This window comes from Podarcis gaigeae, assembly GCF_964106915.1.
Source record: "Podarcis gaigeae genome assembly, chromosome: 3".
Classification (NCBI taxonomy): Eukaryota; Metazoa; Chordata; class Lepidosauria; order Squamata; family Lacertidae; genus Podarcis; species Podarcis gaigeae.
In genome coordinates, this window is record NC_139680.1 from 60,515,335 (window position 1) to 60,540,975 (window position 25,641).

Sequence of the window (25,641 nt, forward strand, 5' to 3'; positions counted from 1 at the left end):
ATGCCATGTACATATTTTTGATACATTATGTACTGCAAGCAGGAAGACCTCTTCGTGAATTACTCCAAGACCAAAATTATGGTCTTTGGAAAGCGTAGTCCCAGATTCAAATGGAAAATGGATCAGCAGAATCTGGAGCAAATACGCTCCTTCAGATATCTGGGAGTTCTTTCCACTGAGACACTATCATGGAATTGAGGCTACAAAACTCAAAGTGCAGAAAGCTTGTGGGGCACTAATGAAATTCTATTTTACCGCGGGTAAGAACCTATTAGAACCTGTGTTGAAAATCTTTGCCAGTAAAGTGGTTTCCCAGATGCTCCATGGAGTAGCGATATGGGGCATGGACCCAAATGCTAACAAAGCCTTAGAAATAGTGCAGAACAAATTCCTCAGGAAAATGCTCTCACTCCCCAACGGGACCCCAGCTGCTCTTCTTCGTGCTGAAGCTGATGTGAGAACAATACAGGCTAGAACTGATTGCCTATGCCTAAATTATGTGAAAAGACTTCAATCTCTTTCAGAGGAGAGATTCCCCACTATGTCTCACATAGAACGGGAACAGACCAAATGTTGGAAGGCTGGCATCCAGCGCCTCTTGTCCCAATATCAATTACAAGATCTTCAAGTGACCATGAAGATGGATAAGAGGCACTTAAGAGACTGTCTCTTTAGGTCCAATGCAGAAAGGGATCTAACCATGAGTGCTTCTACCAAGAGCTCACCATGGTTCCCACTTATCAAGACGTAGCATGCCCGAGCCAGATACCTGACAAAGCTCCCACTTGCCATACTAAGAATCGCTTTTACAGAACTAAGATTCCAAGTGATGCCCTCGAGGGTGTTGGGTGGATGGTACAGCAAAGAACATTACGAAGAGAGACTCTGTGTGGACAACCCTGCGTCAAGGACCTGTGCCATTATTTATTGCAGTGCCCGTTATATATAGACCCAAGAGACTGATTTATAAAACCCCTGTTTACGAATGGAACACATTTGAATAGGGAGGAAAGGGTGAAATGGCTGCTGAGTGACACTGATGACTTTGTTACTTATAAAGTAGCACTCTATGCACTGGCAGCTAAGAAGATCAGGAGGAAAGAACTAGATATTTAATTTGGCACATCTTACCTGAGAATCTTCTGCTATTCTATTCTATTTAATGCAACAAATAATTTTAGTAGCTGTGACCATGATTTTATTGTATTTGTGGTGCCCGATGATTTTTATGGTTATTGTTGTTGTTCTCCTTCTGAATGATGCCACGGCCTATGGCTAGTGCAACAAAAAATTTAATTGAAAATTGAATTGAATTTTTGATACATAGCAAAAAGCAGGAGGATCATGAACTTTTCTTGCTATATTCTTTCTACTCTTGGGACCAAATGATTGAAATTTCTCAGCATTCTGCCATGTGGTCACTTTGGTGAGCGGCTGCAGGGAGGAAGGGGGAGTAAAGTCAACTTCATAGCCTTTTTATTTTATAAATGTGTATTTATAACACTTAAATAGCGGTCTAAGGCACATTCACTTCAAGGCACTACTTGGCTTTCATATTGTTGACAACAGCATGTTCTCTCTCTTTCTCCTGATCAATGAGGGATTATATAAATAAGATAAATAAAAATTCAGAAAATTTTGACCCCCTGTACAGTGGTGCCCCGCAAGACGAAGGCCTCGCAAGACGAAAAAACCGCTAGACGAAAGGGTTTTCCGTTTTGGAGGCGCTTCGCAAAACGAATTTCCCTATGGGCTTGCTTCGCAAGAAGAAAGCCCATAGGGAAATCTCCGGGGACCTCTTTTAAATGCTAGCGGTGGGGAGCAAAGCCTTCCCCCCCCCTCCAGCCTTCAGAAGAGGTCCAGGAAGGCCGGCGGGGGCCGAAAGGCTTTGCTCCCCACCGCCAGCATTTTAAAAGCAGTCCGGGATAGCAGGGAAGCGCTTCCCGCTATCCCGGATGGCTTTTGAAGGCAGGCGGCGGGGGGACTTTCGCCCCCCATCGGCAGCGCTGCGTTTCTCCGCTCTCCCGGGAAGGCAGGCAGGGGGGACAAAGACTTTTGCCCCCCGCCCGCCTTCAGAAGAGGTCCAGTCTTTGTCCCCCCTGCCTGCCTTCCCGGGGGCTTTTAAATCGCCCCGGGACAGCGGATAATTCCTCCACTGTCCCGGGGCGATTTTAAAATGCTGGCGGGCAGCAGCGCTGCCACCCGCCAGCATTTTAAGATCACCCCAGACAGCGGAGAAGTCCTCCGCTGTCCCGGGGTTTTTAAAATGCTGGTGGGCGGCAGCGAAGGCTTCGCGAGCAGCAGCGCTGCCGCCCGCCAGCATTTTAAAATCGCCCCGGGAGCAAAGACTTTCGCCCCCCACCGGCCTTCAGAAGAGGTCGGGGGACAGACTGTCCCCGGACTTGGTCTGAAGGCGGTTTCCATAGGAACGCATTAATTGATTTTTAATGCATTCCTATGGGAAACCGTGCTTCGCAAGACGAAAAACTCGCAAGACGAAAAGACTTGCGGAACGAATTAATTTCGTCTTGCGAGGCACCACTGTATTCACATTGATTTATGGCAGGGTAAATGAATGAATGAATAAGTAAGCCTTTCTTATTTACCTCCTTCGAAGATGCAAAAGTTGCATTTCAGAGAAGCCTGCACACTATCACGCTGAGCTACAAAATGAGTTTATGTGCCTGGGAGGAAAGAGCTCTGTGCAGTATTTCCTACAGGTTTACACATGCTAAAATATATACAATGAGAAACCATATATTTCTACAATTTCATTCAATATTATACAGTCATTATGCCTTTGTTCCCAAAGACTCAAGGTTATGATTTGAGAGAACTAGTATGGGAGCCACTATTGGTTTATAACTTCAAGATTTGTAAAATGTTTTCATCTAGAAGTTTGAGATTAACCATCTGTTTTGCATGAACATCCAAACTCCCCCTCTTCTCTCTATATAAGGATTTGCTGCCTAGAAAGAAACAAAATACAGAGGCACGATTATAGGACTTTCCTGCCAAAATAAATATCCTCACTGATTTTTCAGCTTTAACCTATATCTTAGGAAACATTGACAGTGAGGGCAGCAGAAGGGAGGGGGGCATTTTCCTTTGTATGAATAGGATGGGGATATTACAATTTAGGGGCCACTTTCTTTGTGATGTTTTTGGCCAAAGTTGGCCAAAAGGCTTGTCCCCCTGGGATTACTCTATCTGGAAATTCAGAAAGGTTTGGGCAAGGCGAAAACTGAGCCTGCATCACACAGCCCAGTTCCTGAAACATCCTGCTCTTTATGTTTTCAAATATGACTTGAAGAAGAGTTTGGGGAATTGAAGGGCACAGCTAGGACCTTTCTAAATGAATTCTTAAAAACAATTATTTGGTTAATACAGATATTTGTAATTTAAAGGCCTGGACTACAACCTTTGGAGAGATTTTTCAGGGGGCAGAGGAAGTGTGGGAAACTTTTCTTCTGTGAGTTTCCTTATGTCCACATCTTAGGATCCAAGCAAAGTATGTGAAATACAGAATCCTAAACATATTATACGTATTATTATTATTTAGCCTTCATGGTCACAGAGAAAAACTTTTGAGAACTATACAGGAAGTTGTGCTATCTCCATACAGCTATTCACTAGTAAGAACATTTTAGCAGATGAATTGTACAGTTTATAATTTGTTAAATTGAAATAAAATTGCACATTTAAAGAAACCTCTCTATAGGTGTGTTTTGGGGAACTGTGATACAGCTTGGCATATTAATAAATGAAAACTTCCACACAATACTAAGAAGAGCCTGTTCATTGCTTACATTTTAATTCCTTGTCACTAGAGGCAAAATGGCTTTGAAAAGTCAGCAGTCTTGGCCCCACTAATTAAAATGCATACACTGACTAAAATTTGCAGCTGTATAACAAGCAAGGTTTTAATTGATGAATCTAATGATTAAATCGCTGAAAGCTTGCAAACATTTTAGAAATCAATAGGTGATTTGTGCCGGACTCTTGGTGATCACAAAAACTCCTACACAAAAGTTATTTCTGTACCTTGCATAACTTCCCCTCTATAAATCCTACTTCTAGCTCTCATGCTGCTACTGGATTTTCTGAAGACATGCTTCTCTTCCTTTCCCCATTGCCCAAATGTTTAGATTCCTGCCAGAAATCCAAGACTTGCAACCTAAATATTCAAATTTTGCCAATTTGAGCATGTCATTTGAGTTTTCCCAAAACAAAACCAGAAATGCCTGTGATACAAATAGGGCGTCCAATCTAGAATATTGGAGATGTTCAAGAGCACAGCACAAGCCTTTTAAAACAAAAAACATCCCCCAAAGCAGGTGGCATTTGTCAGGATAAAGACAATCAAAGACAGCCTGGCTAAATTTCTAGCAGGATCGGTTTCAATGGTTATTGTAACACATCTGGCAGGAGAAGCTGCCCATGAGCCAGATGTTACAGCAGCTACTTGGCATTGGGATGCATTAGTTGGCATCTCATGCAAAGAAGGGGGTAGGGAGGAATGAGGGGGGAAATGCTAGGGAAATAAGCCCCCATGCATCTGGATTTACCGTATTTTTCGCCCTATAGGACGCACCTAGTTTTTTGCTTCTCCCCCCCCCCCCGCCAGCCTCCAGATCAGGTCGGGGAATAGCGGGGTGGCAGCACTCCGCCTCCCTGCTGTCCCCTGAGCTTTTGGGCTGCAGGCAGCTGCTCGCAAGCCTTGTGAGCCCGTGGGAACTCCCGCCGGGCTTGCAAGGCTTGCGGATGGCTTCCTGAAGCCTTGAGAGTGAGAGGGGTCGGTGCCCACCGACCCCTCTCGCTCTCCAGGCTTCAGCGAAAGCCTGCATTCGCCCCATAGGACGCACACACATTTCCCCTTCATTTTTGAAGGGGGAAAAGTGCGTCCTATAGGGCGAAAAATACGGTAGCTATAGAGCTGTATACACCACAGTCTTGGGAAGTAGAAGGCTCTTTTATTCTACACTAGTTGGATGGGAGCTGCTTACAGTTAAAGTGAAGAAAGCCCATGAAATGCATTGGAAAGAGAATCCCAACCAGTGCTTTGGGGGGGGGTGTACTCAAGGGTACATAGTACTGGCACCATTTTTTCTATAAGTAAAGCACTGGTCCCAGCTGAAGCTCATGTGTGATTTTGGCCAGGCTGTGCTTTAAAATAATTGAAAAACAAAGAAGGTCCAATTGTAACTTCAATAGAATTCACAAATTACTATGTACATATTACATCAATTGCACAATCATAAAACAAAATGCATGCAGTGTGACTCATTAAATCCATGAGCACAGACAAAGGACATGCATTTGCTGAGAGCTATAAATGATCTGCAAGTCCGTTCTTAATTGGAAATTTGTTCATCATTTGCAAGAAATAGTCACAGATATTTCAGGCAATTGGAAAGGGCACAGTTGTTTAAAATTGTGAAAGTTAATGGTTTGATTCTGCTTTATTGTGTTTGCAAATATGTTATTACAGTAGCACACACTAATTACCGAGTGGTGCCTACCACAACACTGAAGTGCTTAAAGAAACAATGAGCTAGGCTTTGCAAACAAACTAGTGAAAATTAGTCTAGTCTACATATGCAGCCGAATAATGAAGTGGCAAATTGGGGCTGTATCACTCCAGATTGTTGAAGGGAATGCCTTTTTAATAAGAGCAACTCCTTGCAAGCAAAAGCACATAAAGGATCGGATTTTTGAAAGCTACTGTGTATGCAAATAAATTTCCCACCACCACCACAACAGAGAACTAACAGAGCAAATAGAGATATGAGCAATAACCTTTTCTGCCTGGTGTGCTAGATTGTGTTGTTGTTAAGAACATAAGAAGAGCTTGCTGGATCAGGCCAATGGCCTGTTTGGTCCAGCATCCTTTTCTCACAGTGGCTGACCAGATTCATGGGGGAAACCAGCAAGCAGGATTTGAGCACAAGAGCCTTCTCCCCTCCTGCTGTTTCCAGCAACTGGCATTCAGAAGCGTTGCTGCCTCCAATTGTGGAGACAGAACATAGCTCTCATGGCTAGTAGCCATCAATAGCCCTCTCCTCCGTGAATTGGTCCAATCCTCTTTTAAAGCCATCCAGGTTGGTGCCATCACTGCCACCTATGCAAATGAGTTTCATAGTGTAGCTGGGCTCTGCATGAAGAAGTGCTTTCTTTTATCTGTCTTGAATCTTCCAACATTCAGCTTCATTGGAAATCCACGAGTTGCTGTTTCTACTTCTAGGACTTAGTAAGCTGAAAACAATTGGCATCCTCCAATTGATGGCAAGTCATGAATCCGAGACATGTCATAGATGGGGGAGCTTCCTATGCATAGTGTTTACTACAGACCTTTGAACACAAGTAGGAGCAAAGGGAGGGGGAATTGCTAGGAAATTGGTGGAAGGTCAGATCCAGAATCCTGGGACCCTGCAGCTTCTTTTCCGTCAAAATAAAATTGGCAGTGGTGAGCATGCTTTAATGAAAAAGGTTAATTCCCAGTTCAGTTCTCTGCATCAATATGTACATGTGAACGCTGCTCCTCTGGTGAATGGAATTTTACAAAGGCAACCGAACACTCATCAACTAGTATTTACATAATTAATAAAACACATTATCGTAATGAAACTTGTTAGAAATATTAATGAAGGCCCTGGCTATCAGGTTGCCATAGTAACACAATGCATTATATGTTGCTAAGTGAGTTTAGTTATATCAGACTGCATGCGCTGTGCACTTTAAAAACAACAACAACACCCTTTATAGGGTAATTTAAATTCTTCTAACTCAGAAGCTAAATTCCATATATTATCTGGCATTTTTCATTTTTTTATTCTGCTAATCATTGGTTCAGGGAATAAGCTGTAGAATGTGATAACCCTTGTGGTCTGCAACGTGGTAAAATGCAGCAATGGCATTCAAGGACAGTTGAGTTATGCTCGTTAGCTTTTGAATCTGCACAGCAATGCAATTGATCTTGATACCTGCAAGGTTTGTTTTTCAAAAACTGTTTTTCAAAAACTAAAGTGAATTGTTTTTTCCAAATGCAATATACCCAACAGGATGCGGCACTAGATGGGCATTTGGACTGATCTAGTAGGGCTCTTATGTTCTTAATGTGCTCTTGAAGTTATGCTAAGATTATAGGGCACTGCAAGGGAGGAAGCCTGGACTTTTACCTTTCCGGAGGTTTTAGAAGGCTAAATGGGCCTGTCTGGGGTTGGGTTTGTGAATCTCATTAAAAACATGGGGGAGGGGGAACAGGTTGTTGTGGCACAAATATCATGATAGATCACGTCAGTTGTTCCTTACAGCATAATCCTAGCCATGTCTGCTCCGAATTAAGTCCTGTTGAATTTAATGGGGCTTACTCTCAGGTAAGTGGGGTTATGATTGCAACCTTAGTTCTCAGTGTTTCTTTGCACACTCACAGACTTTTATAGGATAACCATTTCAGTCTGTTTTCTGTAACAAGTGTGGTATTGCATACCCATGAATTGCAGATGTTTGGAGTAGCCCCATGCTCCTCAGCATTGCATATATGTCGACTATCCAGCTCAATATGTTTTTTGGTCTACAGCCCTGCTCTTAACTGGTGCTGGTACCAGCCATGTCCCAGTCTTGTCTTGCTTTCTTCTCTACATCCCACATTGACCTTGATGCTTTAGCTATAGCCAGCTGCTTGTTTTTGGTCACTTAAACTGATGTTCCATTAACAGTAAGCTGTCATCAGAGCACCCACACTCGCTGACAGTTACATAATAAGCCATATTAAAAACAAAAAGTGTTACCTAGCACTGACTTTTTGTTAAACACAGACAAAGTAAGAAGCGAAGTGGGCAACAGATTAATCTGAGGAACGTCTCCTTTGGGAGAACCAGCAGCAGCCCCAGCCATTGGCTCTGACAGACAAGTAGCTGTTTGTAACACTGAACATTCCTGAGTGTTATCTTTTGACTTCAGCTTCAAGCAGAAAAGAGACAGCCCTTTTTCCATTTCTCTTTGCTATGATTATTTTTCTTCGTGGTGCAAAGAGGCTGGAGCAACTCTAGCTTTCCAGGATTATAGTTTTCTGTTTCTTTTCTACAGAATCCTTTCTTTTTAAGAGAAGATGAAGTTAAAAGAAAAATGTAACACCCATTCTGCTTTGGTTTTGAAGAAATTAGGCAGGAAGGTGGAATGCCGCAAGAAAGCCTAAAATGCATGTGCCGATTCCTGCAATTAATGATGCTACTATCAAACCTCCGAAATCTTCAGGGTAGAACATACGTTACAGTTGCCATGGAATTGCTACTGGAAATGTCTCCTATGGTAAACAATCTTTACCTGGCCTGTAACTTTTGCAAGTACTCAGCATGTGATTTACACTCAGCACTTTTCTATATACACACAGCCTGTGGTCACTGGGGTCACACAACAGGGACACAGAAATTCACAGCATGATGTGGGCAGATTGCTCTTTTGCCAGGTTGTTAGGGTTTTGTTTTGTTTTTGTAAACATGGAAGTTATGCATTCCAGAAATGAAGAAAGTAGAGTGAACTCTTATAAACTAAAAAAATAAAAAGAACAGGAGAAACTAGTATTCGTCAGCTGAGCCTCTGAAGAAGACAACAGTGTCTGCAGATTAAAATAATCTGTTTTATCAAGCGTGGGAGGCGCTGCTTTTTGTCAGTGATGTCCTCGGCACTAGCCAATACACTCCTATGACACTACTTCAACTACATATCAGGAAGAGTGGGCGGGTAATCAAATATGCCAGTGATAAATGTAATTATCGAAGTGATGAAAAATGAATTCCCCAATAGCAGATGCACTATCTAGGTGAAAGGGTTTAATCTCAGCATGTGAACACATTTTTGTGTGTGGGAAGGTTGGGGGTGATGTGGAGGGGGCAGGGCTGGCACACATGCACCTGTTCACCCTGTTTCTGCCCTCATGCATGCATTAGTCTCCTTGCTGTTAACTCCTAGACTTGAGAAAGAAACGTTTTCCAAAGTCTTGCAGTAAGTACCCAAGATTCTGATGGAGGTACTTCATGGTAACCTGCCCCAAGGAGAAGAAGCAAGAAACAGTGGACCAGATCCAAATGCATTAACACTTTAAAAGTTGTTTACATGTGACTTGTTGCACCAGGCTGTGAACATCAGAACTTACGACTTCCTAACCATCCACTCCACACTCTTCCCCCCATTTTTCTGTTTTCTTTTTACTACTTACTCCTGCCTAGTAAATAATGTGAGGAAATCAAGTCCTGTCATGTGTTGCAATAAATCTGTGTTCTGTTTTATTTCTTTTTATTTTAAAATTTTATTTTATGGTTTAGTATTGCTTTTATTTTGAATTACATGTGGAGGGCACAATAATCTTTTCAGTGCTTAGGGCTTCTAAATGTCTTAATTTGGTTCTGCTTAGATGTCCATTTGATTTACGTCTGTTGTTCCTGAACCAGCAACTGATACACATGAGGAAATGTATTAATGGAACAACTTCTCATGCAAAACTCTAGTCAGATTGGAACCAGAAAGTACTAATTTCAGAGTAATATTTTTTCTTTTTAAGCTCATGTTTTGAGAAATGCCTTTAAACATATTATGAGCCAGTCTTTATAAGAAATGTAACTTTAAAGATTGGTGCCTAAGTTTGCCTTTTCCTTCTTCCTCCTCCCCTCTTTTCCTTTTGTGCCATGTCTTTTAAATGGTAAGCCTCTGGCTTTTTTTTTTTTTTTAATAATAATCTGTAAGTCACCTTGGGAGCCTTTTTGGGAGAAGAATGGGATTTTAAAAAATTATATAAAGAAATATTGGTATTTAAAATGCATGTTAATTTCCCAGGAAAGATCCTTGTATTAGAAATGCCACAAATACAGTGGTACCTCTGGTTACGTACTTAATTCGTTCTGGAGGTCCGTTCTTAACCTGAAACTGTTAACCTGAGACACCACTTTAGCTAATGGGGCCTCCTGCTGCTGCCACGCTGTCGGAGCACGATTTCTGTTCTCATCCTGAAGCAAAGTTCTTAACCTGAGATACTATTTCTGGGTTAGCGGAGTCTGTAACCTGAAGTGTCTGTAACCTGAAGCGTCTGTAACCCAAGGAACCACTGTATATGCTCTTGCTTGCAGATCTTCAATGATAATTTTACACTATTTCACCCCATGTATTTTTAATTAATTAAAGATTAGACATTTCAAATCAGCCTAGAGATACATGAAATCAATTGATATGTTCACTATTTTTGATGAAGTAATCAATGAGCAAGAGTCAAGACCTATAGGCGAGGACTACTATAATTGTTTCCAGTATGTGCTTGTTTTGCTAACCAGATACAGATACAAATATGGATGTCCAGGGATATGGAAGTCTTGAATTACTCCATAAGAAGGAAATGACTCACATTTCTTGGACTCTGTCACTGTATTGTCAATTAGCTATTGCCCAATTTCCATTAACTTACATGAAACTTACAAAAGACTTGTTTCTTGTGAGTGTGCTGAAAAACCTGTTAGCATAAAGGATGTGTGTGTCTTAGGCTGTGTACACATTCTTTTTTACTCTGCATCCAATGCTCCCTCTGCTATTCTGAGAAGCTGTGTACACACAATGTAACACAGAATACATACCTATTCTGTATCTATCCATACAAAATACCAATCTGGTGAGTTTCCCCCCAAACCAACTTCAGTCCAAACTGAGAAAAGGAATGACTTGTGTTTTAAGCTTATAAGGTGTATGCAGCCATATTATAGTTCACTGGCCGCTTCCTCCTCTCACTCTCCAAAAAAAGATCAGTGCAGATTCCACGAGCAGTAGGAACACCATAGGAACATCAAATGTGCACAGATGGCTGTAGACTTCATTACTTTGACTTTTTTTACTTTTAACTGGATGACTAACCACAAGGAAATACAGGCCCTAAGCTGAGAAAAGACCACCCCTCCCCCCAGGTATAGTAAACCCAGTTTACTATATCAAATCAAACTTGGCTTCGTAGACATTTTCTTTTGCTACCATTAATCTCGCGGCTTAATAAGGTATCTCAACATTCTCTTGGAAGAAAATGTGTCTCTAATCTTGGCTGAATAATCATGTTTTGCAGGAGATGCACGGCTGAGAGGTCAGACAGGGGTTCTCTCTGAGCGACGTGGTTCCTACCCATTCATAGACTTCCGCCTTCTCAACAGTAAGTGATCACTTATCGGAAAGTGGATTTGTGGGCAGAGGGGCTTTTTTAAATGCACTATTTAACTTGTTATACCACAAGTCTAATAATTATGATGAAAGTCATAAACTAAATTTCACATTCATAAATTATTTTACCTTAGCTGCGGCATCAGGTGAAAACAGCTTACTCAGTTCTGGATGTTCCCAGAGGCTAGAATTCATGGACAGATAAGAGAACAAGCCGGTACACACTACCTTGCCTGCTGTTGAAGAAATAAAATCAAAGGCACATATGGAAAATCTATTTAACCACATTTCCTTTTGTCCCACAGCTTCCCCCCAGGGAAAACTGCTCTCTAGCACTCAATCAGAGCAAATGGCAACCAGGTTTTCTGTGGGTTGCCATTTCCTCCAGTTTAGAGCTAAAGAGTGGGTTTTCCCTGAGAAAAGAGTGGGGCAAGGGGGAGACTGCTTGGACCCATGCTTTCTAGGCACAGGACAAGCAGATGTGGTGGATGAGCCCTTAGAAAGTATCCTAGGGAGTTTCCCCTCCATCTTCATTATGTGTCAAATAGGAAGCTAGACATACAAAGCAAAGGGCTGTTATGTGATGAAGAATCCTGTACCTGCATAACGTGTGGGATCAGGTGTGCTATTTCCACTCGGGATTTCAGGTGGGGCTTGTTTTCTTTGAGGCCTGGGAGTTTTCTAGAATATGTAATCCTGAATTTTGCAACTCGTGAAGATTTATGGTTTTAGCTCAATGTTCCTTTCACTTGGTGGAATTTCTGCTTGTGGTATGGGCCACAATCAAGCCACAGTTAAGCACTCTAAAATCCTGTTGAACATAACTTAAAATGCTTTCCTTCATCTGAACTGTGCCTTTAACCTGCATTTATTAATGAATCTGTAGCACATTTCAGTGTACAAACCATGTCGCAATTCTGTAAACCCCTCAATTCTCTCAAAGTGAGAGTTCTAATGTGTGTGTGTGTGTAATTAAACATGGCCATCTGTAGAAGAACAGGTTATCTGTATAGTATGAAGGGTAAATTTCACATTTATTTATAGCGCTTCTGTTATCAGATGTTTATTGCATCCTTTCCCCCCATTTTACTGGAGCTTAGCCCAGCTTGGCTTTCCAAACAGATTCTCCTGGTAAGGCAGCAATAATTTAATCCTCCGATTGACTAAGTTGCTCAGTGAATCACTGAACCAAATATTTTCAGTGACTCATGTGTGGTGATTAAAATTGGCTTTCATTATCTTAGGATGCAATCTGTCAATGACTGATACAGCACATATTTCTTGATTGCCTTAATTAAGAACAAGAGGGAATTCCATGTGGTACAGTGGCAGGGGGGCGAGTGAATCCCAGAGAACTGGGGGAGGGGTGCTTTTCCTTGTTTGTTTGTTTGTTTGTTTGTTTGTTTGCTTGCTTGCTTGCTTGCTTGCTTATACCACCCTTCTTCCATAGATCTCAAGGCGGTTCACAACATACAAATGCAAGTTAAAAACACCAAATACATAATAAAAGCAAGAACTAAAACCTCACAAACCAATAACCTGTTATGTTCCTAATGGGGAATTTGTTATTAAGCACCTAGAACTACAGCCCAAGAAAGGGACTATGAACCATATTAATATACTTCATTATTAACACCTATAAGTGATTGATAATGAGACCTACATCTCTTATTGTTCATTAGGACAAATTACACAAGATTGTCCAGTGAAAGTCACTTTCATATCTAAAAATATTAACACTAGGATGCAGATTTCCTTTGACCAACAACTATACAAGTACAGTTAGTATTCTTGGGTTATATTTTCATTCTCAGAACTTTCTTCCTTCATAGAAGTTAGCTTGGGGCTTGGGGGAGACACCACTTGGAGATTTTGCTTCAAGCACCAAAATGTCTTTAGGTAACCCTGGCTCAAGTATAGTGAACTGTATACTTTGAACTTGACTTGTGGCTCATCTGTCTACTTTAGAACACGTTCTCTCTCCCTCTCTCTCTCTCCCAAGTTTGGCAGAACAGACTACAGTAAGTCTGTAACCTCCAAGCATTTAACTTTATGCACTTAGCAATTTTTTTAAAAAAAATTGAAAGTGGGGAAGAAATAGGGCAGACATCTGGCGGGGGGGGTGTAATATTTTGGACATCCCACCTGCCATTGAACCCAGTGCTTTGTCTACTGTATATGCAGTTTTGGCTTTAGGTGTGATCACCAGAATGTAACCCCCATTAAAGTTGATATTGGTGTTCCAAACCAATATCATAGTGTTCAAATGTAGTGTCTGGTGCACTCAGATACCAGTTTCTTGAAATCCCTGTCAGGCACTAATGCACAGCTGGAGAGGGGAAAGTGCCCTGGGGAAAGGCATGTTTTTCTCCGAGACATCCCCATGCTCACCATAGAAAGTTCAGCCTGTGTCAGACTGGTGCCTACCAAGATGGACTTAGCAAAGAATCAAACAGGCTGAAGGGCACTGCATATGTGACTTACAGGTTTTGAAAGCACAAAAATTGATACTGGTATCAGACCCATCAAATACTAGTAAAATGGCATTTTATTTTCAAACCCAATAACATGAATCATTTCATTTGCTTAAGTTAGGCTGCAAGGCTGTGTATGCACCATCCATTTAAAGCTCATTTCTTTCCTCATGCCCAAATGGGATCCTGGATACTGTAGTATACAATTCCAAGATTCCTTAACAAGTTCTCAGGATTCTTTGGGAAATGAAATGTGCTTTAAAAGTATGGTGCAGAAGCAGTAAGTCTCATAAAATTTAATCAGGCTTACTTCTGATTAGACATATATTGAAGTATTTGATGATACTTTTAGCTAGAAAATGCACAAGCAAAGCTGGAATACCATGAAACAGGACATAGTTATGGAATCCTCGTGTAGGATTCTCAAAGGACTTCAGTTATGGTGAAAATATATATGTTTTTCAAATTTTAATTAGTTGAAACCATTACTGAAAGTAGGTTAGACTCTTCCCTTCCCCCCTTTTTTTTTGAGAAAATCAAATCAACTTGTTGAGATATTTTAATTCACTAAAATAATGTCCCAGTGTTAACTTGCAAATACAATAAAGGATTGTTTTTCTAATTCCATAAATTATTTTTTTTTATTACTTGGACAATATTTGTACAAGAATCTGACTAGTTACTTGATCCTTTTTCATATATGACTTACACTTACACACACACACACACACACACACACATAGCGGTGAGTTGCTTAATTTGTTACCTGACCTTCTGTTCTAAGGAAAGGGTGTTCTGATGATAACATTAAGATTTTCCAGCTGACACAAGGAAGAGAACAAAGTGGATGAACTATTAAGATGATAGATGAAAAACAGGGTTTTCTGTTATTGCAGGTTATGTTCATTTTCCTTAAGGAGGAACGGGGGGAAAGAATGGCTATTTCCTTTCACTTACTCTGTAATCAGCCATAATTTTACACTTTGAAATGTATCTTACTATAAAACTACAGATAAGATTTAGGAAGCTAGGTTAAGACACTCAATCTGAAAATTCCTTAGATGGTTGATTGTCAAATTTATTACTGCGACACAATGCAGTTCTATCATACAATTGCATTTGCAGAATGATTTGCTGCCCCTCTAGAGTCAGTGGAACTAAACCTAAGTTTGCAGTACTTTACCTTAATCTGTTTGCAGATTCAGCAGTTAATGTGCTGTCAGGTATCAACCAATTTGGCCAGTACAATGTTGCTAATTTTGATGGTTTTCCTACTGAATTTAGTAGGTTTTCAGTGGAATAAATTCCTGTCCAGTGGTCGACTAGAAACACAGTGGCTTCTCTAATAGTGGTCATTGGGTCTTTGTCTAATCTTCAGTGGAATTTCTGAACTGGATTGGAAAGCTTGAAGCATACTTCTTGTTCAGAGAGGAAACTCACAAGCAGAGGCAACTGCTGACCAATAAGCACAAGTCAGGCTGTATCCCTGCTTCCATTAACTCCACACCCAGTATGCTCCCACCAATGGACTGTGAACACAGAACATTAGCCACAATCCATATCTATCCTGTAGATTATTGGAAAATGCTGCACTTTGATGCATTTCCCCCTATACCAGCTTCAGTCTGATTTGAAACTGTTAAGTCATATGATGAAGACATAAACACACCCTCTCCTCTACTTGTATCAACAGACAGTGGCTTGTTGAAGAGAGAGGTTTGGAAGAGGTTGTTTACTCTCTTGTAACAGAGAGGGAAGCAGGAGAAAGAAAAGAAAGAGAGGGGAGGAAGCAAAGGCTGCTGGAAGCCTAGTAACTTCACCTACACTGGCAACTTGAGCTCAGCGCAGGCTAACCCTTTCATGCACTCAAGTGTGAATCAGTAAATGAATATTACAACATAGGTGACTTTAAAATACATCAAACCATACTGATAAATACGAAAGTGGTTTGAAACACAGCCAGGGTAGAGATAACCTCATTATATTTTAAGTCAGTAATATGCACACAGCCTCTGTTAGAAACAATTGATTGCAGATTCTTTGGGAACTGGTCTCTCAGACTGTCTGGGTCAAGCCGCTTCAGTCCTGGCAGGCTGAGAGAGGAGGGGAGGCCAAACAAAGGGACAATAAGAGAAAATGTGTCTTTTTGAAGTCAGACCCAGTAAATGGCAGGTAGCTTATGATGAACACTGAAACATAACCAAGTTTGTCTTGGTTTGTTTGGGTGCCTCTATGTACGAGGCCCAAGACAATTGCCCCAGCCTGAACATCGCCTATGCAAGGTAAGTTGGGAGACATAAAAATATAATGAATTGTACATTATCATGGAGCATCTTGTACCAGATACCATCTGGTCATGTGTGTTTAGTCAGTGCCACCATTACATTATTTAATATAACATGCATTTTTAAGGATATTTTTCACACTTCTGTTATGACTGCAGATGTTTCATTCTGTTTGAAATTTGGCTTTGTTTCTATCTTCCAGTGCTCCCCTCAGCATGGTTTACTCAGCATTCCCTAGAACATTGTTCTATCAAATATTCATGCTGGTTGCAAGTCCAAGGTGTTCTGAATCACATTGCTTTTTTGTTTTTCGCTGAAAAACCCACTTAAATAATTCACTCTATCCTTATATTTGTTTTTCCAGTAGAACATGTTAAAGCATCCATGCTTTGATGCTCCATATCTTTGACAGTTTATAATTTGTTTTCTTGTTGCCCTTGGGAGAGTAGAATATAGTGGCAGAAACATATCTGTTTGGAAGAGAAAACCCCACGGTCCTAGTACTTCTGCATTTTCAGCTTAGTCAAAATCTGGCCTTCATTGAGTTCCTGCTTATTCGTTTAGTGAAGATCTTTGTACCTGTCATTTTTCCACAGATACCATTTACTCAGGGGAAATTGGAACAAAGAAAAAGGTAAAAAGACTGTTGAGCTTCCAGAGATACTTCCATGCATCCAGGCTACTGCGTGGAATCGTACCACAGGCTTCGCTGTACTTGCTGGATGAAGGCTACCTTGGGCAAGCAAGGGTAAGAGGCATCTCCAACAAACTCCCTACTAAAGACTTATTGTTCTAAATGTAACAAAGAGATCAGCTGAAGATTTGCTTGAGTTCAACATGAAGGAATGTTAGATATGTAGAATTGGATCCTGAGATAATTTAACATAAGGAAGTTCATGGAAAGAATGTTTCTCACCCCCTCCTCCCCCTGCACCCCCTGAAATGCCTCTCCAGTGGGTCAGAAGCCTCTCCTGAACAATGTGAGGTAGGGTTTGGGGACTGCTGAGGGAGGGGAAATGACCCAAGTGTGTTGTAGCACACAGGTGGTCAACATGGTGCGGTCAATATGATGTTGGTCTACAACTCTTATCAGCCCTAGCCAACATGGTCAATAGTTATGAATGTTACAAGTTGTAGAACTCAAAGTGTGTGACTCTGGGGGGCACCATGTTGGTTACCCTGATTCTACTATATCTTTAATCATCCTGATGGTCCCTTCCGACTCTGTGATTCTGTGAAAAGAAGCCATACCTTCAAGCAGAGCTGGCTCTGCCATTAGGCACACTGCTGTGGATGCTTCAAGCAGCAGTCCCATGGATGCCCCACTGTCTCCGCAGAAGTGCCACTGATTTCAGCTGTAATCGCACAAGATTTGTGAGTGCGCAAGATCTTGATTGTTTTGGGTAAGATCTCACCCCAAACTGCAGAAGCAGAAGGGCATGCAAAGAAGGAATGCCAGTGGCGCAACAGGTATGGGAACAGAAGGGCAGGGAAAGGTGGCACCTCCTATTTTGCCTCAAGCGGCAAAACGGGATGCGCTCCCCCTGCCTTCATGGCTTCTAAAACAGCACTGGACCAGGTATTGCAGTGTAAATTAATACAGCAGAGAGCAGGCATTTCAGCAAACAAACCTTTCAATGGATACTGGTTGCTGGAAACCACAGGAAGGAGCGTGTTCTTGTGCTCGAATCCTGCTTGTGGGTTTTCATGCAGGCCACAGTGGTTGGCCACTGTGAGACCAGGATTTTGAAGTAGATGGGTCATTGGCCTGATCCATCAGGCTCTTCTTACATTCTTGTGTCAGGAAGTTTCAACCAGTTGAGGTTTTGCAAATGTGTCCCTGTTTTTGTCTGAAATGTTGGAGGGTACAGGGTTGAGAAGCTCATTTCAGTCTTGGGCAAACCTTCAATTTCTCTTTCTAAACCACTTAGAGACGGTTCTAGCGTTAAGCAGTATGTAAAATATATATGAAATAAATAAATTTCTGAAGTCTGTGAAGCTGAAAGTGGAAAGCAGAAGCTGTGGTTCTTTAAGATGCTGGTTCTTTTTAGAGAAATACATTTAGAGCTATGCTAAGAACTTATTTCAAGGATATATAACTGCTGGGATGGAATGGGATAAAAAGAAAGCAAGTTCAGCATAGCTATTTTCTACGGTTTCTATGGGTGCTTCTAGAGAACCTGTTTATTGAGCATTCGTCCTGATTTGTTTGCAGGTAGATAAGATGGTCTTGCTGATTTTCTAAATTGTTGTTAATTACACTACAGCCGGGATGTGAAACTATGGCCATCCAGATATTGTCAGACTCCAGCTCCCATCAAGGATGAAGAGAGCAATAGTCCAGAAATGAATGGAGGGCCATAGGTTCCCCAACCCCATTTTCTGAGTTCCTCCCTGCCCCCAATAATGTGAGTTCCAATAAAGAGCTTTCCATATAAAAACCTAGTTTTGTTTACAGTGCTGTTTTCCCAACTGACAAATACTAAGCTATATGTAGGTGTCTTAGACTGCAATCTTCTGCACAATCAGCCGAGAGTAAGGCTCATTTTGGGCTTGCTTCTGAGACTGGATTAGGCATGTATAGGATGGCAGTGTTTGCTATGCAGGTTCCTCTCTAAAACTGGCTACATTTGAACTATTACTTAATTAAAACAAAGGTACTTACACTTTCAAATGTCATAAATGTACCAAAGAGTACAATTTTAGGTACTAAATTATTTCTAATATATATTTTTTCTTAAATTAGTATAATTATTTTAGGTTTATTATTAATTATTAAATCTAAATATTTATTGTTATCCTTGTTGTTGCTATTAAATATATCACCTGTCCTTCACCTGGGACAGGTTACAACAAATTAAAATTCAAAATGCAGTTAAAACAGATTACAATCACAGGACTAGGGTGAGTCCTGAAAGCACATATCTCAGGTGTCAAAGGCCAGGGCAAACATAAGAAAGTAAATAATAATTTGTGAGCTCATATCCAGAGCATGTGAAAGGGGATGGTTACTTCTGAACATATATAGAGTGCATTTCCATTACCACTGTGCAAATTCAGCCCACTTCCACATCTCTTAAATGAGGGTGTGCAGTTTCCCAGAAACCATGAGCCCCATAATTTATAAAGTAAATTTTTAAAGATTTCACGTAAATCTGTCAATACTTATTTTGTACATTCTGCCTTTTATTTTTATATTCCCAGTATATGCTATCCAAAGTGGGAATGTGGGACTTTGACATTTTCCTGTTTGACCGCTTGACAAATGGTAAGTTGCATAAAATATCTTTCAGAGAACATTGATTCTTAATCATTGCCTTTAGGTTTCTCCATCATCCTTAAATCTTTTATTGCTATACTTTTTACGTATGTCTCAGTTTTCCTAAATGAAGGGAAGGGTTTAGAAGTGTGCATAGCTGCAGTCACATCATGTATTGCAGAATCTGTTCCATATGGAATCTGGTGGCATGTGCAAGCTTCTGAAAAAATGCAATCCATTTTCAAGAGCCCAGTTTCTAGCTCCCATGGTTGTGGGAAAAGGCTGACAATATATGTATGCTGAAGAGATGTCAAAAGCCAGTAGAGATTTGGCTTTTGACACCATTATTCCTGGCATCCTTGAAGCATAGAAATACTCATTTCCCTCAATCGCCTAGATCTTAAAAAAAACAAAAAAAACCACAAAAAACATATCCAGACCATTTTCTGCTATAAACCCAGAATTTGTCTTGCAAATAATTTAAGAAAACTACAATGCAATTTTCTTGGGAATTGTTTTTCAATGTTATTTGGTTGAAAAAAAATATGCTATTATCTCCTCCTAGCTCTTGAAGCAGAGCAATTTAAATAGCAACCATTCATTTTAGTTTCCAGAATTTGCAGAACTTTTAGACATGTAGGAGGATATTCAGTGCTAGTTCTACTCAGCGTAGACCCATTTACATTAATGGACACTACTGACTTTGAGTCATTAATTTTAACGAGTTTACTCTGAGAAGGCTGTAGTTGAAGACAACCCCTTGGAATTTTGAATGTGAATACAAGACAGTTCACCCCACCAAACTATTTGCAAAAAATTGCTATCTACCCTACAGGCACATTGTGGGACCACAAGCCAGTACCGCCACCAGCAGTCTCACTGTCTTTAACTGGAGATGGTTGGATATGAACAGGGGATCTTGTTTGGGCAAGCCATTTAGATAACCCACCAAGCTATGCGCCCTCCAGTCCTATGGCCTTTATTTTGGGGGACGCTTCTGAAAATACCATTATGAGAGGGATTTTCTTGCCATTGGGGTAACATGAGTCTATGCGTTAACATAACTGAGAAGCAGAAGGAAGGTTTTCAGGCTTATGGAGCCTGCATTTCTGGGTCCCCAGCAAAGCCATTATGAATTACAGAAGGCTGCATTCTAGTGAAATCACCCTCAGGGCCCTTCCAACTCTACAATTTTATGATTCTAATAACTTGCATATCCATGGACAGCGCTAGCGGGGCAAGACAGTAACACAATTAACAAGGTTGCTAAATACAGTGATACCTAGGGTTAAAGACACTTCAGGTTACAGACTCCGCTAACTCATAAATAGTACCTCGGGTTAAGAACTTTGCTTCAGGATGAGAACAGAAATCGCATGGCGGTGGTGCAGCAGCAGTGGGAGGCCCCATTAGCTAAAACGGACCTCCAAAACGAATTAAGTTCTTAACCCGAGGTACCACTGTATGGGTTTTTTTCATCCAGTTAATGCACGTCTCTCTGTTCCCTCAGGAAACAGCCTTGTAACCTTGCTGTGCCACCTCTTCAATGTACATGGGCTTATCCACCATTTTCAGTTAGACATGGTTACATTACACCGATTCTTAGGTAAGTACTTCTTCCCTCTCTCTAGTAAGTAAGTAAGTAAGTAAGTAAGTAAGTAAGTAAATAAATAAATAAATAAATTATACCCTGCCCATCTGGCTGAGTTTCCCCAACCACTCTGGGCGGCTCCCAATTGAGTGTTTAAAACAATACAGCATTAAATATTAAAAACTTCCCTAAACACGGCTGCCTTCAGATGTCTTTTAAAAATAGGATAGCTGCTTATTTCCTTGACATCTGATGGGAGGGCATTCCACAGGGCGGGCACCACCACCGAGAAGGCCCTCTGCTTGGTATAATATGTTCTTCTTTAGTGTGGGTTAGTGTGACATTTCTTTTATCAGTCGTTGGTAAGTTGAAATTGAACAGTTACATGGGAGGCTCGGCTTCAGCAGCAAACCTGTACAATTCTCATTTCTTATGATAATGGGAGTGGGGAGAGCTGTAAAGTTGGAAAGTTGACCCATTCCAGAACTGGAATAAACATATTATCTAGGGAATCTTAAAATGCCAAGTTGTTGTTTTTAAGTGATAATCCAGATTCAGAATACCTGGTCTCTGCCTTAGTGCAGGGGTGATTTTGGAGGACCATATTTTGAGGCCATTTCCAGATAGGTAGTAGCTGTGTTAATCTCTTGCAGCAGAAAACGCAGGTACCAACATATTAATATTCATATAGAAAAGCAATCTTATATAATTATGCAATCATAGATTCTCCCCCTATCCCCCACAAATACTATTTATTTTTCTTCTGAATCCATGCTTTCATGAAGAACAATAAAGGGTGATTTATAAAATAGGCTTCAAAGCCTTTAAAAGTCTGGCGAAGCTTTTCTAGCATGTGGGTGCGTTTTTCTTCCACCAAGGGACGGTCTTGTAAGAGTGCCAAGCCACTGGGTTCTTTTTAAGAAAGAGCTTCAGTGGGTTGAATTCAAGACATAAATCCAAAGTTTCAAAATGACCAAACGTATTTTAATCACATATTCAAAGAATGATCATGTTTTGGGGTAAGAGTCAGTGTAGTGGTAAATTCTGAAGTGCTGGCACTCTGCATGACAATCCCTATACCCTTAGCCATTCTGCCTATGCAACAAAAATGAACTTTTGACCAATGTAGGCATTATGAATTCAGTGCCAAACCAGCTTTCCTCTCACTTCCACTCCTGCTTAACATCTCCCCCTTCTGGTTTGCTTAACATCCAGCCTGATGAAGAATTCTCTTGGACTCAAGAGCTTGCTCAGTATTTTGTGACATTTTGGTTGGTCTCGACTTTTGAATGCTTCAAAATATAAGTGACACTTTAACCCTTTGCCTTCTAGCACTGTTAAGGGCTACACCAATTGTTTATCTTCTTTCACTTCTAGTTATGGTGCAAGAAGATTACCATAGTCAAAACCCATACCACAATGCTGTTCATGCTGCTGATGTCACCCAAGCTATGCACTGCTACCTAAAGGAGCCCAAGGTAACCAAACTCCTTCCCTCCTAAGAATTGTTAAGATAATTTCTTAATAGGACATATTGATGCCATTCTACTAATGAAAGACAAATGCATTCCTCAAGATGTATATTGGGGGGTTTTTGTTTGTGGATTGACTGAGTTGCTGTGAAGCAGAATATAGATTGGGATCTACTGGCAGATCTGTTGATCAGCCACGGTTTCTTAGTTGTTTAAAAATGACAACAAAATTACATAAACACACAGAAATTATGGAGCTCAAATGAAGAAAGCTGCAAGGGGAGGGGGTTTCAGTGGGTCTACACTGAGTAAAAGATAGCTGACTACCACCCAAAGTATCTTAGACATGCATATCCTTTGCTTGGAACCTATAAGGCAATCTTAAATCCAGTGTCACCAAATCAATAGAACAGCTGATGAATATATCTGTAGGTATGTACTCTGCTTATGCAGCACCTTTTCCATTTGTTTAGAGCCCTCAGTTAAGCTATTCACAGCTACATTATTTATGAATGCCAGCCAGCAACAGAACAGCTGAATCTGCCTCCCCCCCGCCCATCATAAATCAAAGGGTGCTACACTGACTTTTGAGATTTGCTAAAATAATGCTTTTTTACAATGCACTACTTTTACTCACCATTAATATCTGTCATTGTGGCAGTAGTGCATGAGGTCTGGCTGGTATCACTTGTATCTGCATTATCCTTTGGCAGATTTTCAAAAGGTATTTACACGTAACATCCACCTCCCCATTTGAACATTGTTTTGATTGCTGGCACCTCAACCATTTGTTTCAACCGAGGTCACTTCCAGGCATTCATCCTGATTTGTTTACACAACGTTTGTGACGTTAGACGCTGTCAGCTACCTATTGAGCATGCATTCAGATTTGTTTGTAGGGAGGTTGTAAAATGTTGCATTGAGCAAATGGTATCCCACACTTCCCAGGGCTTTTTCTTGTCACTTTTATGCAAAGGGTCTGGTTTTTATTTTTATAAGAAGGGGGTTTTTTGTGCTAGAATGCCACATCAACTTAATTGCACAACTGGATTTGCTAGTATGTGACTAAATCCCACTCAAATATAGCAGAAGTCTGGAAGCACCCCAAGTGTACTGCTGCAAAAATCAATAATGTGGAGCTGTAATATAAACTCAGGAGCCTTTATGACCTCATCAGTGTCATGCAAATGAGCTACATATTGAACTTACTCTTCATTGTCATAAAAGTTGAACAGTTTTATGGGCATGAGTTCGCTTAACTGTGAATGGTGAGCAACAGCTCTCATATTTCATTTAACCTTGATTTTTTGCATGGTTGCAGCTTGCCAACTTCCTCACACCTCTGGACATCATGCTTGGACTACTAGCTGCTGCAGCACATGATGTAGATCATCCAGGAGTAAACCAACCATTTTTGATAAAAACCAAACACCATCTTGCCAGTTTATACCAGGTGAGAATCTACTTATGTCTCAAAAGTTATACAAGTACAATTTTAGATTTTTATTATATCTTAGCTGCATTTTATATTGCAGCACTACGATTGCAACGTTAGGTTTTCTATCTTAGGAAGGAGTCATGTAAATTCTGGAATCATTTCTGGATACGAATCCTTCACAATTCTTCTCCCTTATACAAACAAACGTTCTAGTCACCATCACAAATAATCAGGCATCATTACAGTGGTACCTCGGGTTACGTATGCTTCAGGTTATACGCTTCAGGTTACAGCCTCCGCTAACCCAGAAATAGTGCTTCAGGTTAAGAACTTTGCTTCAGGATGAGAACAGAAATCGTGCTCCGGCGGCGCGGCAGCAGCAGGAGCCCCATTAACTAAAGTGGTGCTTCAGGTTAAGAACAGTTTCAGGTTAAGTACGGACCTCCGGAATGAATTAAGTACTTAACCCGAGGTACCACTGTATATCCAGGGCTGTCTATATGCTTCTCCTTCCTTTTCTTTTTCAAGTTGAGTTTTGGCATCTAGGCAACCCAACTTTTGTGAGTAGAACATCTGAACATGGTAACTCGTGAAAATTAAACTGATTTGAATAATTTTTCCTGTTTTGCACAATACATTTTTGTTTTTTTGTTTTTTTGTCTTGGGGAGAAAAGTGGAGCTATGACAACACTGGAAAATGTCCCCTCACACTTTCAAACTTATCTCAGGTGCTATAAACTTTTTTTTTTTTTAAGTTATATTCCCATTACAACATTCAGTGCTATTCTGTATTTCTATGGAATCCTACCCAAAGCCAGACTTTTCAGAGAAGACCCCAGTTCAAAATGAAGAGCTGTTTCACACAGATACACTGTTTTACTAGTAACTAGTTACATCTTTGTTCCCTGTGCTCCCCCATCATCTCCACTTATTATATGGTGGATAAGTTACCTGTTTGGCACAGGTTAGCTAAATGACAATATAGTGTGCCCTCTGGCATCCCACAGAACCCCTTCCTGATTCAAAGTAGGCAGTAGTGACTGGGAGGTGGGGCTGGAGAGAAGCAGTTGGCCTTTTCCTAGATATTCTTAAGAAATTGGAAAGTTTCAACTCTCATCCTCAAAACATAAAGTATAGTGTGCACAGAGGGGATTTCCAAAGACTGCACCCATGTCTTCAAAAAAGAATGTGAGAAGTTACCCACAGCAAGCAGTTGCTTTTGTATCTGAAATGTGTAACTGTGGTCAGAGAACCTTAGGGTTTAGTATGCTAGTACAAGGTTGTATTTTATACTACCTAATTCACTGGCCACTCTCACTTGTGCTCTGCTTGTTTCTGGTGAACTAGATTAGTGCGATTGAGTCTGTAACCAGCTCTCTGGGGAATCCTGGTTTTCTATTGAACTAATTGGGAATGGAGGGGAGAGAGAGATTCTCTTCAGTTCTCACTACCATCTATACTTTCTCCCTGGAGATGTCAGTTGTGTAACAGGCCAGACTGTCCTACACTAAGATAAAGCAACAGAGAGGGCTATGAAAGCCAAGGCTATGACAGAAGGATGCTGAGATATCCTGTGACTAACTCAGCTTGCTCTATCTGTTTTGACAAGCCATAGCCAAACATAGATCATACCACTGTGATGATCTGGGGCACTGGTCCGGACTCCTCCAAATGTCAGGGGTTCTGGATAGGAGGAAAAGAAAACTCTGAACATTATTATCCTATGAGGTAAATGCAGATTATTCTTTGAGAACTGTACAGTCTTCACAGATAAACCAAAATGTTGCATAATATAATCACATAGACATACAGATAAACTGCTATGTCAGGAATCTTCATAAGTATATTTTCCAAGTGTCCTCATCCTCACATGAACAACCACATCTCAGAGGGCATCCTATTTTAGGAAACCCACACCATGCTAACTTCAAAAGA

At 40.8% G+C, this 25,641-nt stretch overlaps 1 protein-coding gene across 4 annotated transcripts in view; it reads left to right on the forward strand.

Moving 5' to 3' along the window:
• The window catches only part of PDE7B (phosphodiesterase 7B), a 157,059-nt gene that overhangs the window by 116,982 nt on the left and 14,436 nt on the right, over window positions 1–25,641 (forward strand). For all 4 annotated transcript variants that reach the window (XM_083731683.1, XM_083731684.1, XM_083731681.1 and 1 more), the window contains 6 exons: window positions 11,096–11,179; window positions 16,543–16,694; window positions 19,151–19,214; window positions 20,716–20,811; window positions 22,174–22,274; window positions 23,590–23,721. In XM_083731683.1, the coding sequence (XP_083587809.1) occupies window positions 11,096–11,179; window positions 16,543–16,694; window positions 19,151–19,214; window positions 20,716–20,811; window positions 22,174–22,274; window positions 23,590–23,721 (629 nt within the window). The remainder of the gene's footprint in view (window positions 1–11,095; window positions 11,180–16,542; window positions 16,695–19,150; window positions 19,215–20,715; window positions 20,812–22,173; window positions 22,275–23,589; window positions 23,722–25,641) is intronic.